At 30.4% G+C, this 24,815-nt stretch overlaps 1 protein-coding gene across 44 annotated transcripts in view; it reads left to right on the top strand.

Moving 5' to 3' along the window:
- The window catches only part of LOC139517071 (TOG array regulator of axonemal microtubules protein 1-like), a 61,830-nt gene that overhangs the window by 9,829 nt on the left and 27,186 nt on the right, over nucleotides 1–24,815 (top strand). For 10 of the 44 annotated variants that reach the window (XM_071307719.1, XM_071307735.1, XM_071307715.1 and 7 more), the window contains exons 2-3: nucleotides 7,040–7,190; nucleotides 11,316–11,417. In XM_071307719.1, the coding sequence (XP_071163820.1) occupies nucleotides 7,040–7,190; nucleotides 11,316–11,417 (253 nt within the window). Of the gene's footprint in view, nucleotides 1–7,039; nucleotides 7,191–11,315; nucleotides 11,418–21,283; nucleotides 21,365–24,815 lie in introns of all 44 variants that reach the window. The other 34 variants (XM_071307706.1, XM_071307704.1, XM_071307702.1 and 31 more) reach the window with 5 other exon arrangements.

Here is a 24,815-nt window from a genome sequence, read left to right as displayed (position 1 = left end):
AATAATGAATCCACAGTATTCCGAAATTTGTAAATTTATATTTTGATTTAGTGGCTTCACAAATTTTATTTAATTTCTGTAGGTACTAGATAGTGATCTAGACTTCTTGATACATAAAATTTGTTCATGTACATGTATGTTACTGTACAGTATACTATTAATTAGTTTAATAATATCATTTAATAGCCTCAGCTGCTGTCGATTTTTTTAAGCAGAACCAATGCCATTATGGTTGTCAATATTTCAGTATATGAGTATTTTTATTATATATATGTTTGTATATATCTTATATATACTCATAAGGGCAGGCAATATATGTCGTGTCCTGGTTGGGGTTCTAACCGTTTATCTAGATATTTGATTTTAAACCAATTTTCCAATTTGTCCAGATTGAGGTTCAAAGGGTCCCAAATAGCATTATCATATTTTCTTCCTGAATATGCAATTTAATTTGCAATTGCCATTGGAAATTAACCACAGATCCATCCTAGATTGGTAGTTATACATGTAAGGTACGTAGCAAACATGAATTTTTAAATAACATTTGTATTGCCCAGTATTGAGGGGCGTAAAGGGGGGTATGTGCACAGAAGATCGCGAAATAAAATTGCCATTTCACGATGAACAATTAAAAATGTCTTGCACGTTGATCTTTTTACAGATTTCACGAAACACGGTGAATAATGAACTTTTTTCACGGCTGCACGTGAAATAAAAATGGCAAAACACGTTGCACGAAAACAACCCTTTACCACCCTCAGTATTAAACAGTCAAACTTCACATGATCAAATCATAATTAATAGATCTAGAGTTACTTCCCTTGTCTTATTATTTTCCTAAAAGTTCAGTCCTGCTATCATATTTTATATTGATAGTTAAAATTTAAATCACTGAACTGAAACATACTATAATTAAAGATATTATTTAAAAAAAAAAATACGAAGTATTATTGTTTTTAAATTTGTTAAATGATTTTAAAATGTTCATTTATCATTATTTTGAATTTTTAGTTGTTTTTTGAATGTCTTTGTAGACTATATCCCACTTCTTCTGTTGCAGTAAATTTTTTATCAATGATAATTGGAATTAGATAATGAGAAATAAATTGTGTTATAAAAAATGAAAGTATATAAAGGGATTTGTGTAATTGCTATGGTTACAATGTTAACCTAGACAGGGGCCTATCATCGTGCATTTCCTCAAAGATTAAAACTAGCAGTAATTGATTTATGTGTAGATTAGGTGTGTTTTTGGTATAAAAAGCTGATTGAAAAAAATTTTCTTCAAATTGATTTTTATTTTGGATTCAATACATTGATGGGTTTAAATGTAGAATTATAAGCATTCAGACATGTTAAATCAATCTTTTCAAAAATCTTGACTGACTTTCTTTTCATAAATCTATCCAGATTCAATACACTCATTATTGTATTTCTTTACTATTTGTAGCTTTTATTCACAAAATAAAATAGCATTAATATGCTTAAATGAAGATCACACAAAATTTGAGGCGTAAGGAGCTCATAACAATTTCGACATTATACTATTGATATACATATATTGCTATGCAAAGCCGCTCTTCCATGAAAAATTTTGAAAAGTTAAGTAAATCTTAGCAAAGTGTTTTATGTATTCCAGAATATAAAATTTCAAAAAAGTGGTATTAATACTTTCTTTAAAGGCAAGAGGTTATGATTTTACATATATGTGAAATTGAAAAGAATCAAGTGTAAAATTATACCAGCGCATTGAATTGTGATATCCAGCTCAATAACTATTATCCCGAACAAAAAAGTTTTATTTAGGTGCTTGCTAACCAGGATTTTAACTGACTGGAAATATAATAGATTTAATTAGGAATAATTTTTGTGGTAATTTATTACCGAATAAATTAGAAATAAACTTGCGTCATCGGCTTAGAAGCTCAAGAGTCTGGCAAAGAAATTGACAACAAACACAAAATTATCATAACAATAATTGGAAATTAAAAAATATGATAAATTATGGGGATATATTCTTGATGATTTGTGGATAATATTTCAATGTCTTATAGTCTAAAACTTGGCTAAAATGTGTGTATGGGCTTGTCTACCAAAGCTTTGTAAAATTGGAAGGGTTGAACCCTATGCTGAGGATTTGTTCCTTTCTGATGAAGAGGTAATTATGAAAAATAGTCTTGTTGGTTCACTTTTATATGTCTTTTAAAATTAGGAATCTTGGTTACTGCCCTACACGCCAATGGCGTACAAGGGCAGTAAGTAAAGTAAGTAAAATTAGGAATTAGTTTAATTACATTGGAATTAATGGTTAACTTTTGTTTTTGACAGTGTCCTCAAACATACTGTACTTAAAATGTCGCAATATATTTCTAAATCGATCACCTCTAGCTTGGACAAATAATAAAAATGGAGGGTCTGAGGAATACTGTATTATTTTTTTTATTGGTTTTCAAAGTCTATAATGAATTCAATCATATGAATTTGGCGAAGGGGCAATCACAGGTCCTCCAGAAGGGTAAAAAGTTACTGTCTGAAGTGGGACCAAACATGTTTGTAACAAGTTAAAAGAGCATTCAGTTATATCTTAAACAAGAAAAGGGGGAGTAGATTGTGGTTATTGCAGTAACACATCAATTGGAATCTGTGACATCTTTCCCATAATATAAATGAACCATGTCATGATGCTGTCTGTTTTAAACTTTCTAAGAGATGACTTCAAACTATACCTGATGTACAGAACCTATGGTACATTGGATACTTGTAGATAACAACATGATATGATATTGAAGCAAAGATACATGTATGATACAGAGTATACATATCCATGTACACTGGAACATTGTTTTAATGTGGATATTATACTCTGTAGTATAAAATAGTGCTGAAATATTACTTCATAAAGATAGAAAGATGGAAAGCTATAATACAAAGAAATGAACATTGAATTATTCTCTTTTGTCCTTTAAGGTTTAGGTCTTAACAGGCTCTCACTCACTGTCAAATTATATGTCTGAAGCAGAAAATTTACTTTTATTATTCCTTATTCAAATTCAATTGGATAGGACATGCTTTGTTAAGTAATTTATTGTTCTTTTAAAGTATTCATTCAAGCACATTTTGTATACAATGAATGCACATTAAATGCTTCTACATGTACTCTTACCATAAAATTACAAATTAAGAATAATACAGATACATTAACACGATTAAATATATAGGAAAATGTGGTATGCATGCCAATGAGACAACTCCCCATCCAAATAACGATTTATAAAAGTTAACCATTATAGCTCAAGGTACGACCTTCAACACACAGCCTTGGCTCACACCGAACAACAAGCTATAAAGGGCCCCAAAATTACCAAAGTCTGGTTTACCTGTTAAGAATAAGTTGTTCTCTCACTGCATTCAGACTTCATCCACCAATGAAATATGGCCACTTTGGTATAGCCAATAGCTTAAAAAATGGTGTGGAACAGTCAACACCAAAAATTTATGAATCATTTTGGTCTGCTTTATACATGTATCTTGCCTTATAGAGAGTTGTCTCATTTGCAATAATATGACATCATCTTTATACATGTATCTAGACTTATAGAGAGTTGTCTCATTGGCAATCATATGACATCATCTTTTATTATGAAATAGACAGTATGAGTCTATTGAGAACTAAAACTAACCACAAGAGAGAAGATTTCAATTACAGTTTTCTGCTATAACCATGAAATTATTTGTTAAATCAAGCTTTACATCTGTTTACCTTTGCATTGTTGTTATCTTTTCATGGAGTGCACATGTAGTCATGTTGAATTTTTATTAAAAATTAAATACATTTTTGTAAACCATCATTATTCAATACAAATGTCTGCCTATGAAAAGTAGGGTACTTATATGTAAGATAAACATACAATTATCGTGAGTAGCTATTTTTAACACAGAATATATACATGTTTCACTCTCACAAAAAAATTTGAAGCCAAAAAGGAAAGGATTATTTCTAGAAATAATTTTACATTTTTTATGCCCTTCGCTGTAGCAGAGGGGGCATTAAGTTTTTTTTACCCTGGTCTGTCTGTACATACGTCCTAAAGTTTCTTAACACTCTATAACTTAGTTTGCCTCAACCAAATGTTATGAAACTGATACAAAATGATTATTACAACAAAACACAGATCACTTTTGAGTTTTTGTTGCGTCACATAAACCATTCTAGAGTTATGCCCCTTTACATTTTCGTTTTCTATCTTTAGTTTGCCTCTGCTAAATGTTATGAAACTTTAACACAATTTTTATAACCACAAAATACAGATCAAGTGTAAATTTCAGTTGATTCACTATAACCGTTCTAGAGTTAAGTCCCTTTACAAATGGAAAATTAGTGAATCTTTCGTTTCTGTTCTGTGTTATATTGAAACTTATATATTGTACATAATGCTAATGACCACAAATTACAGATCAAGTTTGAACTTTGGTTGTGTCATGTTAACTGTTCTAGAATTATGCCCCTTTACAAATGGAATAATTGATGAATTTTTCATTTCCGTTTTGTAACTTTAGTTAGCCTCAACCAACTGGTATGAAACTTGTTATGAAACAATGCCAATAACCACAAAATACAGATCAAATTTGCATTTTGGTTGTGTCACTTTTACTGTTCTAGGGTTATTCCCTTAACAGTTAACACTTAATACAAATGGAAAATTGCTAAATATTTCATTTCCTTTCTTTTATTTAAGTTTGCCTCGACTAAATGTTGTGAAATATACACAATATTATTTACCATTAAACACAGATCAAGTACACATTCTTCAGTTATGTCCCTTTACAGCTTTATGTGATAGGCAAGTAGGGGCATTATCTGTGTCCCATAGACACATTCCCCATTTATTTTTACATTTAATTTAAGCTTTGTCTGCTATATATATATATACTAATACACTGTAGTTAGTGGTAATCTTTCAAAATGATCATTATACGGTAACTTGATTGCAACTTTTTTGTTTGTGAATTTATAATACGTGTATGCTGCTCTTCCAAGAGACATGTACATGTATGAATTAATTACATTTTTGTAGGAATGATTTCCATTTTATGTGGTTTTTACTGTACAACCTATTTTAGCTGAACCCCATTTGAGAGTACAAAGGTGCTGTTTGAATTTTCTATAAATGTAAAATTGAACTGACATGCAACTATTCAAGAGTTAAATTTTGACAGGTTCCTGCTTTATGCTAGGGTTTGCTTAAAACAGATTGTGAATTAGTGCAGGGTTTATTTTTGACAGGTTTCACTGTAGTAAAGGAACAACTTATTATTCAACATCTATTATAATTTTGCAGTAATCCATTCAAAGATTGTAACGATATCATTTAAATTAGATTAGCTCAAGTAAATCCTTACTGTATAACAATAGAGATCAAATATTTAGTCAATATTTTTACAGTTGTAAGTTTTAAAAAGAACATGTCGGATCTCCTTTGTTGTGGCTTTAAAAGGTCTTTGTTGATCTGTCATTGTATATTTTGCTCTCGTTTAAAAAATATAATATTGATATTATATATGAATTATTTCTGCTTAAGAAATAACCTAAACAAATTAAAAGGCAACAATTTTCATAGTCTAAAGTGATTTCCAGTGAACAAAAGAATGATTTTGTTGCAGTAAATAGATATGTTGTTAAAAATCACAGTTACTCTTTGTAACTGATTTTTGTTTATATACATAAGTAAAATGTATCCCTGATATTCTTTGAAATTTGACCTTGTTAACAGCTCCATAAAGCTAAAATGGGAGCATATATGATATGAGTTGTAAATTGAAGAACCATTCATGCTCAAAGGTATAAGGGAAGCATGACCAAAGAGGGCATCTACAAAATATATATATATATTACATGATTTTCCTTTTAAAAAATCACTAATGTTATTCAAAACCAAAATTTTACATGAAATTGTAGTATTTTGATGAATAATGTTATTTAAATAACTTTGTTGTATTGAAAAAAAAGTGTTTTTTTTTAAAAATTCACAGATTAGACTTCAGTGTCAAATAAAAAGAAAACAAACAAATTTAATACCTAAAGAGATATTTAGTATTAATGTATACTAGACAGACACACATCATGTGAATGGTCGAAATGAAGTACAGTAAGAATAGTGATATTTTTATGCCCCGTCTACGATAGTAGTAGGGGCATTATGTTTTCTGGTCTGTGCGTCCGTTCGTCTGTTCGTTCGTCTGTTCGTTCGTCCGTCTGTCCCATGTCAGGTTAAAGTTTTTGGTCGAGGTAGTTTTTGATGAAGTTGAAGTCCAATCAACTTGAAACTTAGTACACATGTTCCTTATGATATGATCTTTCTAATTTTAAAGCCAAATTAAACTTTTGACCCCAATTTCACGATCCACTGAACATAGAAAATGAAAGTGCATGTTTCAGGTTAAAGTTTTTCAGGTTAAAGTTTTTGGTCAAGGTAGTTTTTGATGAAGTTGAAGTCCAATCAACTTGAAACTTAGTACACATGTTCCTTATGATATGATCTTTCTAATTTTAAAGCCAAATTAAACTTTTGACCCCAATTTCACGGTCCACTGAACATAGAAAATGAAAGTGCATGTTTCAGGTTAAAGTTTTTCAGGTTAAAGTTTTTGGTCAAGGTAGTTTTTGATGAAGTTGAAGTCCAATCAACTTGAAACTTAGTACACATGTTCCTTATGATATGATCTTTCTAATTTTAAAGCCAAATTAAACTTTTGACCCCAATTTCACGGTCCACTGAACATAGAAAATGAAAGTGCATGTTTCAGGTTAAAGTTTTTGGTCAAGGTAGTTTTTGATGAAGCTGAAGTCCAATCAACTTGAAACTTAGTACACATGTTCCCTATGATCTGATCTTTCTAATTTTAATGCCTAATTATATTTTTTACCAATTTTCACGGTCCATTGAACATTGAAAATGATAGTGCGAGTGGGGCATCCGTGTACTTTGGACACATTCTTGTTTTTGTTTGTTATAAATACAATTATTATTATTTATTTTAGTCATTCAATGATGGACCTCCAAAGGCTAGGAACATGTGGAGTGATGATAGTGGACCATCACAAGACAGTATTAGCAATGGTAAACGTGTCCCTAAACGTAGAATAACTGTAGTGGGAATTAATGCTGTAGAAGAAGCTCAGCAAGAACCAGGTACAAAAAATTCAGTATTGTTGACAATTGGTTCCCCATATTAAACAGTTACACAATTCCAAGTGTAATTTGCACTCTCCTGTTTCAAAATACTATATAAACTTTAGATATACTTTTGTTGAAAATATATAAAGGATAAATAAGAAAAAGTTAATAGTTGTTGGAATTGAAATCTGTTGTATATATTACAGTACCCTCACTTCAATTGTATACACAGTTTTCGAATTCACAGTCAATTAAATTTAAATTTCTTCGTCTATATTTCTAAAAGAATTTTGTGCGGTTGTACAAGAATGTTTGGGATCTGGCCTTGTCCTATATTTGAAGGCACATGTACATCATCAACATTCATACTTTTTCCTGTGGAAGTTTTACGTTACAAAAAAACATTTAGATAACTTTTGCAAACTTTTTTATTGTTAATACCAGTATGTTTTACAATTTCTAAACAAATGTTTTGTGGAATATAAAAGTCAGTCATTTTAAAGAAATATAGTATTTTGAACCAAAATGAAGCACAAATTGCAGGGTTGGCAAAAACCCGGGTTTTAAGAGTATTGCCCAGCCCAGTGGGAAATACTGGGAAAACAGGGTTTTACTGGGTTTTAGTGGGTAATACTGGGCAATACTGGGTAATATAAATTATTTGTCTGAATTTTAAAGAGGATTCAGTGATAAACAGAAATGCAATACATTTAATAAGATATTTATACCCTATTTTGTTTAGCATTTGTTTAGATTGGCAAACTGTAAATAGAAAGCAAATAAATCATTTTTTTTCAAATGAATATAGCTCCTATTAAGAATTAACAATTACATGTATTAAAGAAACATCACATTTAAATAATGTATATGTACTGTCACTAATTAATAAGTAATTATTCAGATTAGAACACAGATTTGTTTATGTAACAATAATCAGTCCTTTCAATTTTAAAAGTGTTAATGGCATGACCCTGTAGGGTGTTTATTTAGCAATATGAATGTATAACCATTAAAATTAACAATTCACTTAAACACTGCAATAAAATGCATTTTTCAAAGTTTGGATTATTGAAACAATGCTTGGTAATTAAAAGGTATCATTAAATTTGCACTATTCTGCCTACATATAAAATTAATAGAGAAGAGAATGAAATTGAATTTTCTTGAAATGACTGTCAATGGTTATATATATCTGTATAAAAGTATATATTTAGCTGTTATACTATGAAACTATGACAAGTCTTTACTATTTTGTGTTAAAATAAGCTTAAAAAAATATTGCCCAGTAATGCCCACTATTCCCCATTTCTGGGAGTATTGCCCAGCCCGGGAAAACCTGGGTTTTCCCGCCCGGGAATTCCCGGGTGGGTAATACTTTGCCAACCCTGACAAATTGCCTGACTACACCCTACAATGAGATAATGATTTGTTACTCAAAAAGTGTTCATTTGTACCTGGATCAGAGTCAGCTGGGATAGCATGCATACATATAAATGAAAGGCTAAAGGGCTAGAATACTGCATGTTATAACTAAAACCTCATCAGCATGTCCTATCAGTAGGACTTGGGATGTACTTGGTCCAGGATAGAATTGCTTACCTGTACATTATTGTCAAAAGTACTAATGGATTGCATTTATGAACCAAAGACTTAAATTTGGTGAACAATTTACATTTGTTTAAAGACAGACAGCTGACATATATCTATCTACCTGTTTGTGGTTCCTTTCATGGATCTCCCTATACAAATTCTTAAAAATCTGGTTAAATAGGTTTATTAACACTTAAATATTTTAAGATAGATAAAAAAATGGCTTTGCCTTTCAAAATTCTATTTGCTGTATGTGAAAGCATTCATGATTTTAGTTGAAAAAAGTTTATTTGGAATAATTTGAAACCTGGAAAAACTGCATTTGTATCCTGCTTTAAAATTTGAAAATTTAAACTTAAATGTTGGTTTTGACATGTATGAAATACATGCCACTGGACATAAAGCAAAGAACCATTTCTCTATCTTAATACTGTGATCCTTATCTCATTTCATTTTTGTTGTGGCAACATTCAAAACTTCACAAAAAAAAATCAAAATTTACAGTAATTACAATGTCCAATGTTAAATTTGAGAAGAACCACTCCTACCCACCATGTACTAGTGTCACTGTTCCTCATATTAAATCAAGACTGCAAAATATAGTATGCACTGTAATGTGTTGGTTAAGTTATACATGTATAACAGTTATTTTGAATCAATAAAAAAAAACATTTTTAGAACCAAAAATATTTCAAAATTTTAATGGATTTGGTATGCCCTTGTTATTCTTCTTTGTAAATTAAGCATACTAACACTAAAATGTAACAGCTAGAATGCCTAATGTTATTGTTTTACAATCATCATACATGTAACATCAAATTTATAACATATAACTACCATTCTAGGCTGATAAATTATTGTTTAATTTTTGGGGGGAGTGGGACATTTTTGTCAGCTAGAAAGTAGAAGTTATTTCCTGTGTACAGCATGTACAATGTACTACTTTGCTTATAACAATAGCTACTAATAAACGAATCATTCATAAGTAGTTAAGTGCTATAGTAGTGCTAGTGCAATTTACTGCAAATGTTTCATACTTAAATAATGTTGTAAAAAGCTATTGTTTTTAAACTGTTAAACGACATGGGTAGCAGTCTGATCCATGACTATGCAAATTTTGTAACGAAAGCAGTAGAATATAAGTATAATTTAATAAGAGGGCTAGCCAATTTCATAAAACAGGTGCTAACAATAATGAAATTTCCAGGTGACGCATTTGAAAAATTCACTTTGATCTTTTTTTAAAAGCAATTACATGCAGGGATAATGTTTCAAGACAATTATAACAATCTATATATTTTCGTTGTAATGATGCAAATTATATAATTTGGTATATACCCATTTTTGTAAGCAAAAAAAGCAAGACCCACTATTTTTGTGCTTGCTAAGGTCTGTGGAAAATGGACAAATTTTCTGCAGTTCAACCATTTTCCTAATTGCTGAATGATGAATTGTTTTAACATATTTAAAAAGCATATATTCTGTGAGTATGGTTAACATATTTTTCAATATGACTGAAAACTTAGGAATTGTTAAGGCAGAAGAACCTCTAAAAGGGTTTCAAATGATTTATTTTCAGATCAATGACATTAAAATTTTATATAAAGGAAATACATGCAAAATACATCAGTATTTTTTGTGTGTATGCTTATAACACTTCTTTTCATTTAGATATGGTCTGTATCTTGATTTCAGAAATTTCATTCTTGTCAAAATTTGTACATTAAGTCAAAACTTTGCATGTGAAATTTATGCATTGCATGTACACAAATTATGAGGTATTAGTTAATTCTAAGATTGACTACCTCAGCTTTTACACAACATGCTTCTTTAACATTGTAGCAGATGTTCACATTCACTTATCTTACTTTTATGTTCTTAATGTATGTATATATGTATTGTAAAAGTTTTGAGTAAGAACTGTCCTTTGTTTGCTCTCTTTGAGTTTTTGAATAGCTATTCAGACATTAATTTGGACTGTTTGAGTAAATGTAAACAGTGAATAATATTTAGAAGCTCAAAAAACTATTTTTATATGCGTCATGCTAATTGATGTGTTCTTTCATTATTCAGTTTGTTAAATTTACTTAAAATTTCAAAGTTGATTTAAATTTATCAATTCTTATATTTGATTTTTATGTGACATGAAATATGATAACGTCTACTGAAAGAACTCAAGATTTTGGCTTTTTAAAAAGAGGTTGAAAAAATTGAATGTAGCTATCTTTGGTTTTGAATCATTTCTTTTCTAAAAGCCTGAAAAACAATACTGTTTACAGGGTAGTTAGGAGATAGCAAAATTATGAATTATTTGAATGATAGGTACTTGCATGTGATCTAATAGACCAATATTATTATGAATACTTATCTTACAGTGAGTGACCTCACCTTTTCTTTCTGGAAAAAGTAATTGATATCACAATCAAGTCAAAAAAATAAAATAAAAGGTACATTCAATTTTCACAACTTTGATGCTTTCAGTTACCAGTGTTGAATGCTGTATTCACTGAGCACATTACTAATAATACACATTGCTCTGCTATTGTCTAGGCTCATACACACAGAATTACCTAAATAGAAAGAAGAATAACCAAAGTGCAAAAGTCAACTCCAGTGTTCTTGGAGGCTTAGATTTAGCCGAGACAGATAGAGGTAAAGTTCACAGTCAGCAATCATGACTGCATTTTGTAGAATAGAGGTGGAGGTCATTATTTGATATTATCCCTTTCCTTTGTTATTAAACCCTCTGCAGTAACCCATTTAGTAACATTCTTTCAGTCTTCTTGGTAGATTTTTTTTTTACCTACTGTTTTCTTTGAAATTCACTTTATTCAGCTGTATTTTTTTCAGTGAGGTGGATGTTTTTAGTCTAGGTTTGAATCTTTCCTACTGCTTCTGAAAGAAACACTACTGTAAATTCACATGACATATATTTTTTTCTGGGATATCAATTCAAGCATTTTGTCAATATGGGTACACCATAATTTTGAATTTCAGAAAATTAAGAATTTTCTAAAAATTTGTATTCAGACTGATAAATCAAACCACATCCAGTATTGAAATTTCCTATTTTCTGTTTTGTATTTGGAATCAGATCAAATATAGTGTATAATTACAAAAAGATATTATTTAATGTCTGGTCATTAATAGTAATATGCATTATTACACCCTATAGAACTAATCTTATATCTATATGCAGTTATCTTGTTTGAAGGGTAAAATGTATATATATTGTGAATTTTTCTTTCAATATTGTATAGTTTACCTTGCATTAAAAGGAAGGTTGAGAAAACACATTTTCTAATTACTAGGTTCCTCAACAGTTACCTTTATGTAAATTAATAATGTGTTTTTCATCCTTTGACAATTAAATATTATGAATGAAAAGCAAACATAGGATAAATTTTTAGCCTCGTTTCACAATACAAATCAGTCTAATGGGATACTGATTTTGTTTACACATACAGTTGACGTATCTGTGCTGTTTACGCTTTATAAATTGTGTGAACGTGATTGCTGTAACCTTCATTAAATGTTTATAATGTTGATTTCTGTTAGAGATTTTAATTGATGAATTCTTTGCCATGCCTTGATGAATATTCGATTTCTGTTGTCAATGTTTTATTCAGTGTTCAGGGCTTTGTACGATGTAGATTGGTTTGGGATTAAGGTTCTGTAGTACAGTATTGGGAATAATGTTATATCCTTGATTCTTTAGAGGAATAGGTACACATTAGAGCTTGATTTGTTGTTGATTGCTGATTCAATGGCATTATGTATATACTGAATGGAAAAGATCTGAAACATCAATAAAGTATCATTTTCTTGTGTCTTTCATTGTGATCAATATGTTATTAATATCCACAAAGTTTTGTCTTATGTATAAAAATTGCGGAAGTGAAAACTTTTATGAGTTCTATCCTGTTGGACAAGAACAGCTAATTAACCCTGTTCAATTTTTCATGTTGCTCAATTGATTAAGAATTTAGCTTGAAAAGCGTTTCTGTTTACGAGTGGTTGTAAGCAAGTACTACCAACTATTGGGAATTGATCCTTCTTTTAAATTCAACCATTGCAATTACAGTAATTGACCCTAGTTCATAAATATTATATATTAATGGCTTTGGTTTAGTAAGGGGAGAGCCATGTTAAGTATTATTTATGTCCAATGTGAGAAACGGTTAGCCTGTTGAATTAAAGGATTATCTCAATGGTATCAGGGGGTGGATTATTGATTTCATTTATAACTGTGCATAGTTTATGATACAAAAATATGTTAGCAAGTTGTTATCAACAAATTGTCAGAATAAAATTTATGACAGTTTTGCTTTAAAATTGAAAAAGTCAACTTAAATTTGAGTAGATTTTATTTGGCTTAAGGTTAAGTAGATAGAATTACGGTCAATTGGTATCAGCAGATTACATGCGTTAATTCAGTAATATTGGTTACAAGAAAATTTCAAAGATCAAGTGGTAGATATGGATAAAATGTTTGACCGTCTTCTGCCAATTTTACTTTTCACTTCAAACATTTGTTTGTAAGATATTAATTTTTAGCAAGACCTGCTAGTACTGATCAGTTCAAACTTTTGATATGAAAATGATGTATAGCCACTTTTTGTCGAGCCTGCAACTTTTGTTGTAGAAAGCTCGACATAGGGATAGTGATCCGGCGGCGGCGGCTACGGCGGCGGCGTTAGCTCACTTCTTAAAAGCTTTATATTTTAGAAGGTGGAAGACCTGGATGCTTCATACTTTGTATATAGATGCTTCATGTTACGAAGTTTCCGACAGTCACATGTCCAATGTCCTTGACCTCATTTTCATGGTTCAGTGACCACTTGAAAAAAAAGTTCAATTTTTTTGTAATGTTGAATTCTCTCTTATTATAAGTAATAGGATAACTATATTTGATATGTGCGTACCTTGCAAGGTCCTCGTGTCTGTCAGACAGTTTTCACTTGACCGCGACCTCATTTTATGGATCAGTGAACAAGGTTAAGTTTTGGTGGTCAAGCCCATATCTCAGATACTATAAGCAATAGGGCTAGTATATTCGGTGTATGGAAGGACTGTAAGGTGTACATGTCCAACTGGCAGGTGTCATCTGACCTTGACCTCATTTTCATGGTTCAGTGGTTATAGTTAAATTTTTGTGTTTAGGTCTGTTTTTCTCATACCATATGCAATAGGTCTACTATATTTGTTGTATGGAATGATTGTTAAGTGTACATGTCAAGCGGGCAGATGGCATGTGACCTTGACCTCATTTTCATGGTTCAGTGGTCAAAGTTAAGTTTTTGAGTTTTGGTCTTTTTATCTAATGCTATATGCCATAGGTCAACTTACTATATTTGGTGTATGGAAATATTTTATGATCTTTAATGTCAGTTGAGCAGGTTTTATTTAACCGTGACCTCATTTTCACGGTTCATTGCACAGTGTTAAGTTTTTGTGTTTTGGTCTATTTTTCTTAAACTATAAGTAATGTGTCAACTATATATGTTGTATAGAAGCATTGTTAGCTGTACCTGTCTGCCTGGCATGGTTCATCTGACCTGGACCGCTTTTTCAAGGTTCATTGGTCTTTGTTTAGTTATCTTGGTTAATGTTAAGTTTATGTGACAGTTGTAATGAAGCTTAGCTTTATACTTAGGACTATCAACATAATATCAATGATTAGTATAGAAGGCGAGACATTTCAGCGTGTGCACTCTTGTTTAAACATTAGCATTTTGACATTTTTCAGTAAGATTTATAGAAGGGTTGCCAATTTTGAATCGTCAAATCTCCCTATAGTTTTCAACCCAGATTCCTTAAACTTTACAGAAGTATGTAGACCTATTGAAGTTGTGCATCTCCATTTATGGAAGCATAAATATCTTTTCACATTCATTTATATGTCCAAGGGTGACTACAGAATAGAATTATGGTCACTTTTTGTCTTCATCTACTGGTAGTAAACTCCTAGCGTCTGCTTGGTTGTGCAAGATGTATAAATATACAGGCTAATCTGGTCAAAATGGGAATGTTATCCAATGCTGGGTGAACAGAGAGTACCTGTAAAAGCCTGTTGATGCTATCTGCACAACTTTTGCAACAACTGTTTGAGGGGTCCATAGATGTCCTGTTGCAAGGGTAAATTTGTGTCCCTATCCAATGTATACCCTCATTTTACAGCGGTAGAACACATTTTAGGCCTTTTATGCTAGCTGATCCATATTTACAGATCCTACTCCTGCATAGTTGTATTTGTTTTTAATTTACTCCAGTCCTGAACATCCATGACATATTCCACTGGACAAACAACAACCAATCAATCACACTACTGTATAAGAATGAGAATACTTTATTTATCCAATTATGGACCCTTGCGGGTTTTAAATTTCATACAATGATTACAATGATTTGTGTTATAACATTGAAATAATAAAATGAAATTAGCAGCACATGTATATCAAAATGGTCTTGTAATAAACCATTCTATTTTGTATAAGAAACAGTCACTCATGCTTTAGCATATTATCATTTTTTCACACAATTTTCATGTTTCTTCATCAAGACTACGGTACATTTCTCATATTTTCTGTAGGGATCTCTCCGGTTTAGATTTAGTGTTTTGTATGAGCAACATACCAGATTTCTGACTCTGGCATAATTTTGATATAATATACAGTTGAAAGTTTAACACATTATTATTTTGTTTAAAAATGTCAGATAGACTTTCCCTGAGGTTTCAGATCCTTGATATAACATAAAATACATATTCTATTATAATGTCAGACAAGTGTTATGTTGTTCGCAATCACTACAATCCTTGTATTGGTAACCTAACAAACAAAAAGTTTCTATTGTAGTGATTTTCTTGCCAATAAATCAAATTTAAAGATCCGTCTAGAGTGGGTTTGAATACTTTGAATGTAATTCTGACAATGCTTGAGAACTAGTTTACACAGTATTAAATAGAAAAATAGTAATTTGACAAATTATTTATAACAAACCATAATATTTATTGTTCAATCATTTATGATACTTTTTAATGTTAGTTACTGTGTTAAGTACTATGGCCTTATTTAAAATACCTTCCTTATGTCATAATGACTATTTTGAATATGTAGCTGAAAACAAATAAATAAACCTGTAGTTAAATTGTTTTTTCTTGTTTCTAAACCTTGGAATATATAGGTACACAGTTTTTTGTGTTAAAGATGAACTGTTGTTTCTAGAAATTTAGAAAAAAAACCTATGATATATTTCCTAAACTAAGATGTGTCATGCATTTCTGTAGCCCTTGTTCTGTTATTTAGAATCTTGCCTTTCTGTAGCCCAGGGTCAACTCTGATAAATACTTGCGTTTTTCCTCCCCTGGTCATATATATAGATAGTTGTACAACTGTAGTATTTCTGTGACCAAGGGTTTCCAGGTCAAATATGATTGGTGCATGTACCATTTCATTAGTCGAGATCTTGCATTTCTGTAGCCTATATTGATAATAATATTGTGTTCGTAGTTTTTGAGCAATTTTATTGGCTACCAATAGGTTTCATATACATTGTACTACTATTTTGGTAGATGTATATGGTCATCTATTTCTTGATAATGAATAAAACATAAACAAGTATAAGTGGTTGTTTTTCCCTACAAATCTGTCAAATATGTGTGAACATTGTGTTATTTAACCTGTCTAGACCCAAGCTTAATAAGTTTTATTATATGTTTGATTAAAAATAGAATAAATATAATTACTTTAATTTGCCAACATTTTTCTATTAATCATGTCTTTGTGGTGATAAATAGCCAGAATTTTTTTAATTTGGTCATGCTGAGGTGTAATTTAATAATCTAGACTTAAAAGTACTGCTATTTCATAGTTTACCTAACACAGATTCATCTTGCAATGTACACTATATTAAAATGATTTAGAAAGATATTCAATCTGATGTTAATAAAAAGTCTCATTATTTAGACATGTTTACATTACTATCATAGGTCTTGGGTTAATTTCAGCTGTTTTCACCGAAATTTGTGTATTCAATGAATTGCAAATATTTGGCGGTGTTTGACATCTTTTTCTATACAGTGGTCAGACATTGCCCATACTTTCATATATTATTAGTTTGGTTACCTATGTTTAAAACCTAGGGTATTTATTGGCATTTAAAAACTTACAAGTGTCTTTACGGCTGATGGAAGACCTATAAGTTGATTGGATGATATCTACATCTAAGATTAGATAAATAAGATGGACGGAGGAGGATATTTGTTTAATATCTTCCTGTTGGTAATGGTCTCATTAGTTTAACGTCATTTAATTTTCTGAAATCTCTATCATATCAATTTCTAACAGTAGGTTATTTAAGGTGATAAAGTACAAAGACTATTTAAAAATGTTAACATATATATACCTAGTAACAAGAATGACCCGATTAAACTATGTTCAGTGCAGTATTATAACATAGTGAATTAACTTAGGTGCACCTTCTGTGAATTAAAACATAATTCTAGTCAATAGTTCTCTAAACCAAAGGCTGGCAATCCATTAGTACATGAATTAAAATTTGAAGAGCAGTTAACCAAAGTTATACATGAAAGACCTCAGTGTACCATGACATCTGATATCTATTCAAATTCAAATTTTCATCATCTTTTCCTGATTCTTATTGAACTTTGAATTTATATACTCTGAAGTCTGAACTATTAGACCAAAATAATATTAACCTTAATAGGATTAATAAATGATTGGGAACTTTTAACTCTGTATGAACTTTTTGTCATTTAGTTCTGTTTGGTTTAGCAAATTAAAGTTGTATTGATAAATAGATGATAGATATCATCATATTTTGTGAGGGGGCTTTGGTGGCCAAGTGACCTAAGTACATTTAGTCCTATAATCACTGGCCAGTCAACACTGTGGTTATGAGTTGAACCCCGCTCGTGCAGGTGCACAAGACTCTAATATTAATTGGCTAGGATTGTCAGTTTTCCTGTTGAAGGTCAGTGGTTTCCCCAGGCACTCCAGCTTCCTCCATTTATAAAAACTGGGTGCCATGAAATAGCCCCAAAATGGTGCTTAAAAGTAGAGTTAGAACACCAACAATCAATCAATCATATTTTGTTATTTTCATAGAAAAATAAGTGTACTATAGTAGAACTCTCAATATAAGGGGAATTATCTGCCAGTTGTTGACTTAGCTAAAAAAAATCTTTCGATTGTTATAGCGTCATTGAAACAAATTGCTGCAAGTAATAATATTGCTTAAAGACTTAAATCATGAACAGTGACAAAACAAAGATACCAGTACAGGGTTTAGGAAGTTTGTAAAGAAGACAGTTTCTCTGTTCAAAAACAAAATATAATGTTTTTATTCATCAAAGTGAGTAGGAATGAGTTGGAACTATTTAGTGACGTATTTGCTTCACTTTCCTTGACAGTTTTACGCACCCTATCAAATATTTGAGCAATCTGTAAGGAATTTCTTTGTTTTTGTATTCCAGTTCTGTCCTATAGATACAATTACATATGTTGAAGTAATGTCAGGTTATTCTTGTCACAGTTAAAAAAGACTTTTTTAAACCTTTCTACCAAATCATGATCTTTTTGTTTTAAATCAGTGAGTGAAGAACTAGAGTAAATTGATCACTAGAAATAACCAGAATATGTTGATTAAAGTTTTTTATTCAATTCCTATCTGACATAATTATTCAGATTTTTTTTATGTTGTGTCCTGTCTTTTCGAAAGTACAATATCTTGTAGGAGGTTTATATAATACTATTTCAAGTGAATCTTGGGATTTAAAAATGTAATTTATCGAGATAAAAGTAAATGTTTGCAAACGGTAACAACAGTAATCTACGCAAAGGCTTCTATGTTAGTTATATCTTCTCGAGAAAGACTCTGGATGGCAACCTGTGTATCAATCATTTATCGATTTTAATTTGTGATATAGTAATAATTCATGCTTGATTGATTCTGGAGAGAGGAAAATTATGACTTTAATTGTAGGGATAATTTACATCCATTGACTGCATTTATAAATACGGTCAACACATGATTGTACAGTCTTGATTCTGCCACTTTCTTCATTCAATTTATCTATTTATGAAGATTTATTTTGATATACAAATTTAACTTATTTTGGATATTTTGACGATGACTGTGGAAATGTTTATTTTTATTACCAATACTGTTGCAAGGATAACATATGTGGATATTGATGGTTAATTATGACTTTTGGTAATGGGATGGGACTAGTGTGCTCTTCTTCAAACGGTAAACATTTTCTTTATTTTTGTGAAATAGTAATTTTAGAATTTCAACAAAATTGCAAGTTACTAGTAATGAACTTGCTTAATAAGTGTATATGTAGGAAAATATGCACGTTTTGGAAGTTCATGTACGGTATATAGTAAAAGATACATGAATTTAAAATTTTGGCTATGTAAAGTTAAAATATGTAAGAAAATTAAAGGGATTAAGAAATTTTTGTTTATAGATATTAACAAGATTTATTGCAATATTGTATGTCTTATTTAAGTTGTGGGATGGCATTTGTTTAAAATTTTGGCCATGAATTGAACCGTATTCTGAAGTGGGGTGGTGTGTTTGACAAATATTTAACCTTTTGCTAAGGTATATATTACTGGGATTTGAATATAAATTACTTTCTCGTAAAAGTACAATGTCTAGAAATAAGTAATGAAAGTTTGAATTCTAACTCAAACTTATAAATAAAATGCTTAAAATTTAGAACAAGATGAAAGTAGAAACAATTCAAACTAGTTAAGTAACAGAGTGACTTAGGAAAAAACAAAATTTCACAATAAATGTATGAAAAGTATATATAGTCGTAGTTTTGAAATTTTTAGTAGACATTTTGTTAAACTTCATTATGTGACTGATCTATGTTTTCTAAATAGAATATATCACCAAAGTTCATACAGGAACAAGTTGCTAGGATAACATAGAAGTTGTATCAAAGCTTTGTTTAGTTATAAGCTCTCAATTTATATTTTTTGAGCACTTCAAGTTGTCTGTTGTGAATTTTAGTTTTTGTTTAATTCACTTCAAGTCTTGATCTTGAGTGTTATGTTTTAAGATCTTTGAACCAGGCAGGTGCATTTTATAATTCACTAGCAAAATTTATTTTACTTGACACTATTCAATATGAGTGTTTGTTTCACTTTTATTCAACAAGATTAAAATCTCAAAAAGTAGTTGTATCCGTTACAGGTATTTCTATTTTTGTTGAGTGATAAAGAGTTTTTTAAAACCTACAGGGTTAATAAAGCCTGAAGTTGTTCTATGCAGGAGTGACTCAAAGAAAATCTTACTTATAACCAATTAGTTTTAGTGTCACTTAAAAATGTTACTTTTATATAGAATTGAAATAGAGACAGATATAGCATCTTTTTATTGTTGGTATCAGGTCTATCAGTTGGTAGATACCCCATAGGTTGAGGATATAATCCTTGGGACTTTTGATAAAGCTAAGTGTCATTGAACATGATGAACATTTAATTACAAGGAAGGAACAGGGTTGATAAAACAGGTGATTTAAGCTACCACTTGTAAGAGTCTTGATGACAGTATATAATTATTTTACAGTTGACATATAACACACCCCTCCCCCCCAAAAAAAAAATTAAAAAAATTTCCTATTATTTCTGATCAAATGATTTTCACTCTTATCCTCGGCTTAGTATATTTCTAGGATTTTGATTGGTTAACGCACATCGTTACAAAACCCATAGCCCCTGAGTGTTGCTAACCCATATCCCGGACGTTGCTACCCATTACATCGGGGAAATTCACGTGTTTTCTGTAGTTCCATGGTTGTTCCTTATGAAATATTGAATTCTGTAGTTTATCCATTATGTCTGTATAATTAGATACTTAATACACTAAAGATGCTATCTTACTATGTGGATTATTTGCACTCATTTTAGTAAATGCATCACTATTCTGCCACATTGTCAATGCTGACCTAGCTATGCAAATGACCCACGCTGACGTCACACCGTCTATGATGTAACTCTCACAACTTTAAGTGCCAAATTCTACCCATTTCACTTTCTCTGTCTTTAGATTTTCACTTTCTCTGTCTTTAGATTAAAAATGTCTTCTATTTGTCTACCTGTAGGGTTCTACCAAAGGTAGTACCCTACACCCTGTTAAAAATATGTCAAAATCTTAAATTTCAATAAAAGATATTTAAACAATGAAAAAAATGTTACTTTCACGTTAAACTTGGTGGTCGAATTTCTCTAAAAATAACCAGATTTAGACTAAGACCGGGGATAAATTCGTTATCTACGTTCATATCCCTAGATATGGATATTTTAACACCCTGAAGTATCCAAGTACGCCCTGAGGCGCACTGTAGATAACTTATAATATCCACTTTCTGATCTGTTCCTTTTACAACTTATACTAGAACAGACTATTTACTTTTATACCTACATTTTCTACTAGAGAAAACAAATGTTTTGAAGTTTCTTCCATTTTCTGTTTGTTAGAATCAAAAATTAAGTTGAACAACAACCAACACGGTCAATACAAACCACAAGTGCGACCTTTCCTAGAGGTTACTGGAAATCGTAAGTAGGAATTGCATGCATGATGAAATAGGTGTGCGGTTTATCCTGATCAGTTCTAGACAAGTCCTCATACAAGATTTAACTCATTCTATTTTTCGTACAAAGATGATGATTGATTATGCAATGAAATATTTAATTAACTTTTGCTCATTAGGAATTGAAAAGTCAAATTCTAGGAAATTGGTTACATATTCTTTAAAACTTTTAAATTTTATAGGTTTGAAAAAAAAATTTGGACCCCACAAGCAATTGAAATATTAAATGGAAAGTTTTACATGCTAAGATTTTTCTAATTTCATCCGTGTTTGTAAAGCTTGTCACATCTTGTAACTTCAATATTATATTGCCGTCAGAGCAAAGTATAATTAAACAGAATATTTTGTGATAGGAAGTCTACAAATTTATAACGAATGTAATAATATGTTTGAAAATATTAAACCCGATTAGTATATTAATTGATATGAATCTGTACCAATATTAATTAATTAAACTGAAAAATTATAGTCAAAATGAAGATTCATTCAGAATATGACTAGATATATCTTGTATGAGGTTCGAACTGTTTTGAGTGTGTGTATAGCATGTAATTCATTCATACAGTAAGTACTAGATGAAATGTCAGTACAATGTACACTATAATCCATATCCATACCAAGGATAATAGTATAGGCAAGCATGGGAAAGGTTTTAATGTGTGCTTCTTAACACTGGGTGGTTGTGTGGTTTGCATTATTTTTGCTATTAGAGGATTATTGCTTTCATGGTCTAATTGCAGCAATACATTTATAGAAATAATTATTTATAGTCTAGTTTCAAATAAATCATTTAATCTATAATATATATTTGAGTAGAATTTGACTGCTACAAGTAGATAGGGCTGGTATTATAACAGTTAAAATAGTTTACAAACATTTGACTTATTTTATTTCTGTAATTTGTAAAAAAAAGTTTTTGTGTTTTTCTATAATTAGAAGTTTTAGTTGCCAAGTTGATATTACTATTGGTTATAACATTAATATTAAGTGGGTGTGTTAACCCAATTATTACTCTTTTTTTTACTTACAAATGTCCTTATTGAAATAAATGAATCAATTAATTGCACAAGTTGATTACTTAAAGTTTCAAAGAGAATTATTTTCATTTTGTTTCCCTTGAGATGACACCACCAGTTATTGGTACGTAAATGCTGGCATAAAAAATAACCCAAAGGAACTTACAACTTTGATTACTTCAGTACCAAACAATAAAACAAGTCAAATATGAAATTGTACCTTTTTTAATTTTGTAATATTCGTGTTAATGAATTTAACATTTGCTGCTTCTGGGCAGTGAAATTTTAATATTCTTTCATCAAACAAACGTGTTGTAATAAAGTAGACATTTTATGGTCATTTTGCTGTAACAGCATTATCAGAACACTTTAAAACAAACTTATACAATACACAGGTAAATGACTTTTGCTGTCAAATTGTAGTGTTTCCAAGACATTGTCATGACCTACCTTTAATTGTTCAAATCAATAGGAAATTGATAAACCATCAGGCATATCAGGGTCATGTAGTGTGGCTCCAGTGATTTTTATGATGTTTTAAAAAATAAAATTTTAAGAGGGAATGGGACCCACTTTTCCCAGTTGAGTAAGCAATTGAGTTCATGATTCATTCATAGTCTTGATTAGACAAAAAAAAAATCTTTTTTTCCCCCTGCAAGCTAGTTCTTACAGTTTTAAGAATTGAGTAATGATTTGCTGGTCTGAATTAAAAATATTACATATTCATCAAACTTAAGTTACATCTGATAATTGAATATTGATAGGATATGCCAGTGATGTAGCAATTGAAGGTCTTCTGTTTGGATGATGCAAATAAGTTATATATCATCAATTTATTGGCCCTTGTAGTGGGAGATTTATAAACTGATGGGCTTAGCAAACACAAATCTATTATTGAAAATAGATTGGTTATACACGTAACATTAATATTACCCATTCACTGGATAGGTTAATTACTATTAGATATTCGTTAAATTATTCCTTCTGTGCAAAATTAATATATGTCCTGAATGATCTCAGAAAAAAAAAGAAATTAAAGAGTCAAAATGTACAGCTTTTATTTTTTGGCATTCGTGGAATTTCAAAACAAAAGAGTGATATTTGTTTAAATCATCAATTATGATGCAAAATTTTAGAAGACAAATAATCCTAATTGCAGTGGTTTTGACTAGACAAACCTTTGCTATTTGCTTATGGAATTCTTTTAAGTACAATGTTTTTCTTTTAATTGCAGATTAAATAACTTTTACCTAGGTTGTACTGAGTCATCTAAGCTATGTTTTCCTTTTCATTATTTTTGCTTTGTAATAATTTAAATAGAGTGACATTTAATAATAAGATTGACCACATGTAAAAGATTTCGGTTTTTAAGTAAAGACCACACAAAGAAGAAAAGGAAAGAAGAAATTGCACCTTTTGAACTTTTTTGAACTACTTGCAACCAAAATTTATAAATAACAGTACAAAAAACATTTGACATTTTTTTTGGAGAAGGGTGTATTCAGAAAAGAAATTGATTGAAAGGCTTCTAAATCCTTGAAATCTACAATGACAAGCAAAAATCTTAAAAATATATCAAATAAATGAAGACTTGCATTCAATATTAGAAATTGACAGTCTGTCGAGGGTTAAGTTCATTAGAAAGTAATAATTAATAAGTGATTCCATTGAAAATTATTAACATGTTGATATTGATCAAGATTTGCAATTGAGTGAAAGATTTTACATTAAATAATAGGTCATTGTTATCACAATTGCCAATTGAGGCGGTTATTCATAATAAGTGAATGAAATTCAGTGTTGTATTATTTTGATGATAGAAATAATTGTGATTTCCATAATGATTTTATAATATTTGGACCAACGTTCTCTCAAGGTAGTAAAATTACATCATGTTTTCATTATATTGTATTTGTTTTCCTGTTACTATTCCTTATTGTATGTGGACGTGAAGTGTTCGATTGACTTTCCATATCATGTCATCAGTCTTTGTACAAGTTGGTGCAGTTTATTTCTCTCCATATTAGTCTGAAAAGGTTAAAAAATCTTCGTATTACAAACAAAAATTGACATTTTAAGTAATGATTACATGTGTTGAGGGGTTTTAATTGAAGTTTTCAATCTAAGTAATCATGCTCTCGACTGAACGCTTTATTTACCTGTCATGAATAGAATGAAAATAAATAGACTTAATTTTTAGATTCGCTCTTTTGTAAGACATAATTTTAGATATTGATAGCAGTAATTAAGAATTTGCTACTTAGAGAATGTAACTCGGTTTTTCCTGAGGATATTTTCAGATATATACCATCAAATGATTCATAAGTATTCACCATAGTACAATGTAATTTGAAAAAGAGATTTTTGTTAAATAGGAATTTAACAAATAGTATTGGGTTA

Source organism: Mytilus edulis, chromosome 3, assembly GCF_963676685.1.
Source record: "Mytilus edulis chromosome 3, xbMytEdul2.2, whole genome shotgun sequence".
Classification (NCBI taxonomy): Eukaryota; Metazoa; Mollusca; class Bivalvia; order Mytilida; family Mytilidae; genus Mytilus; species Mytilus edulis.
Note: the sequence above shows the minus strand (reverse complement) of the source record. Positions and strands in the feature narration are given on the sequence as shown.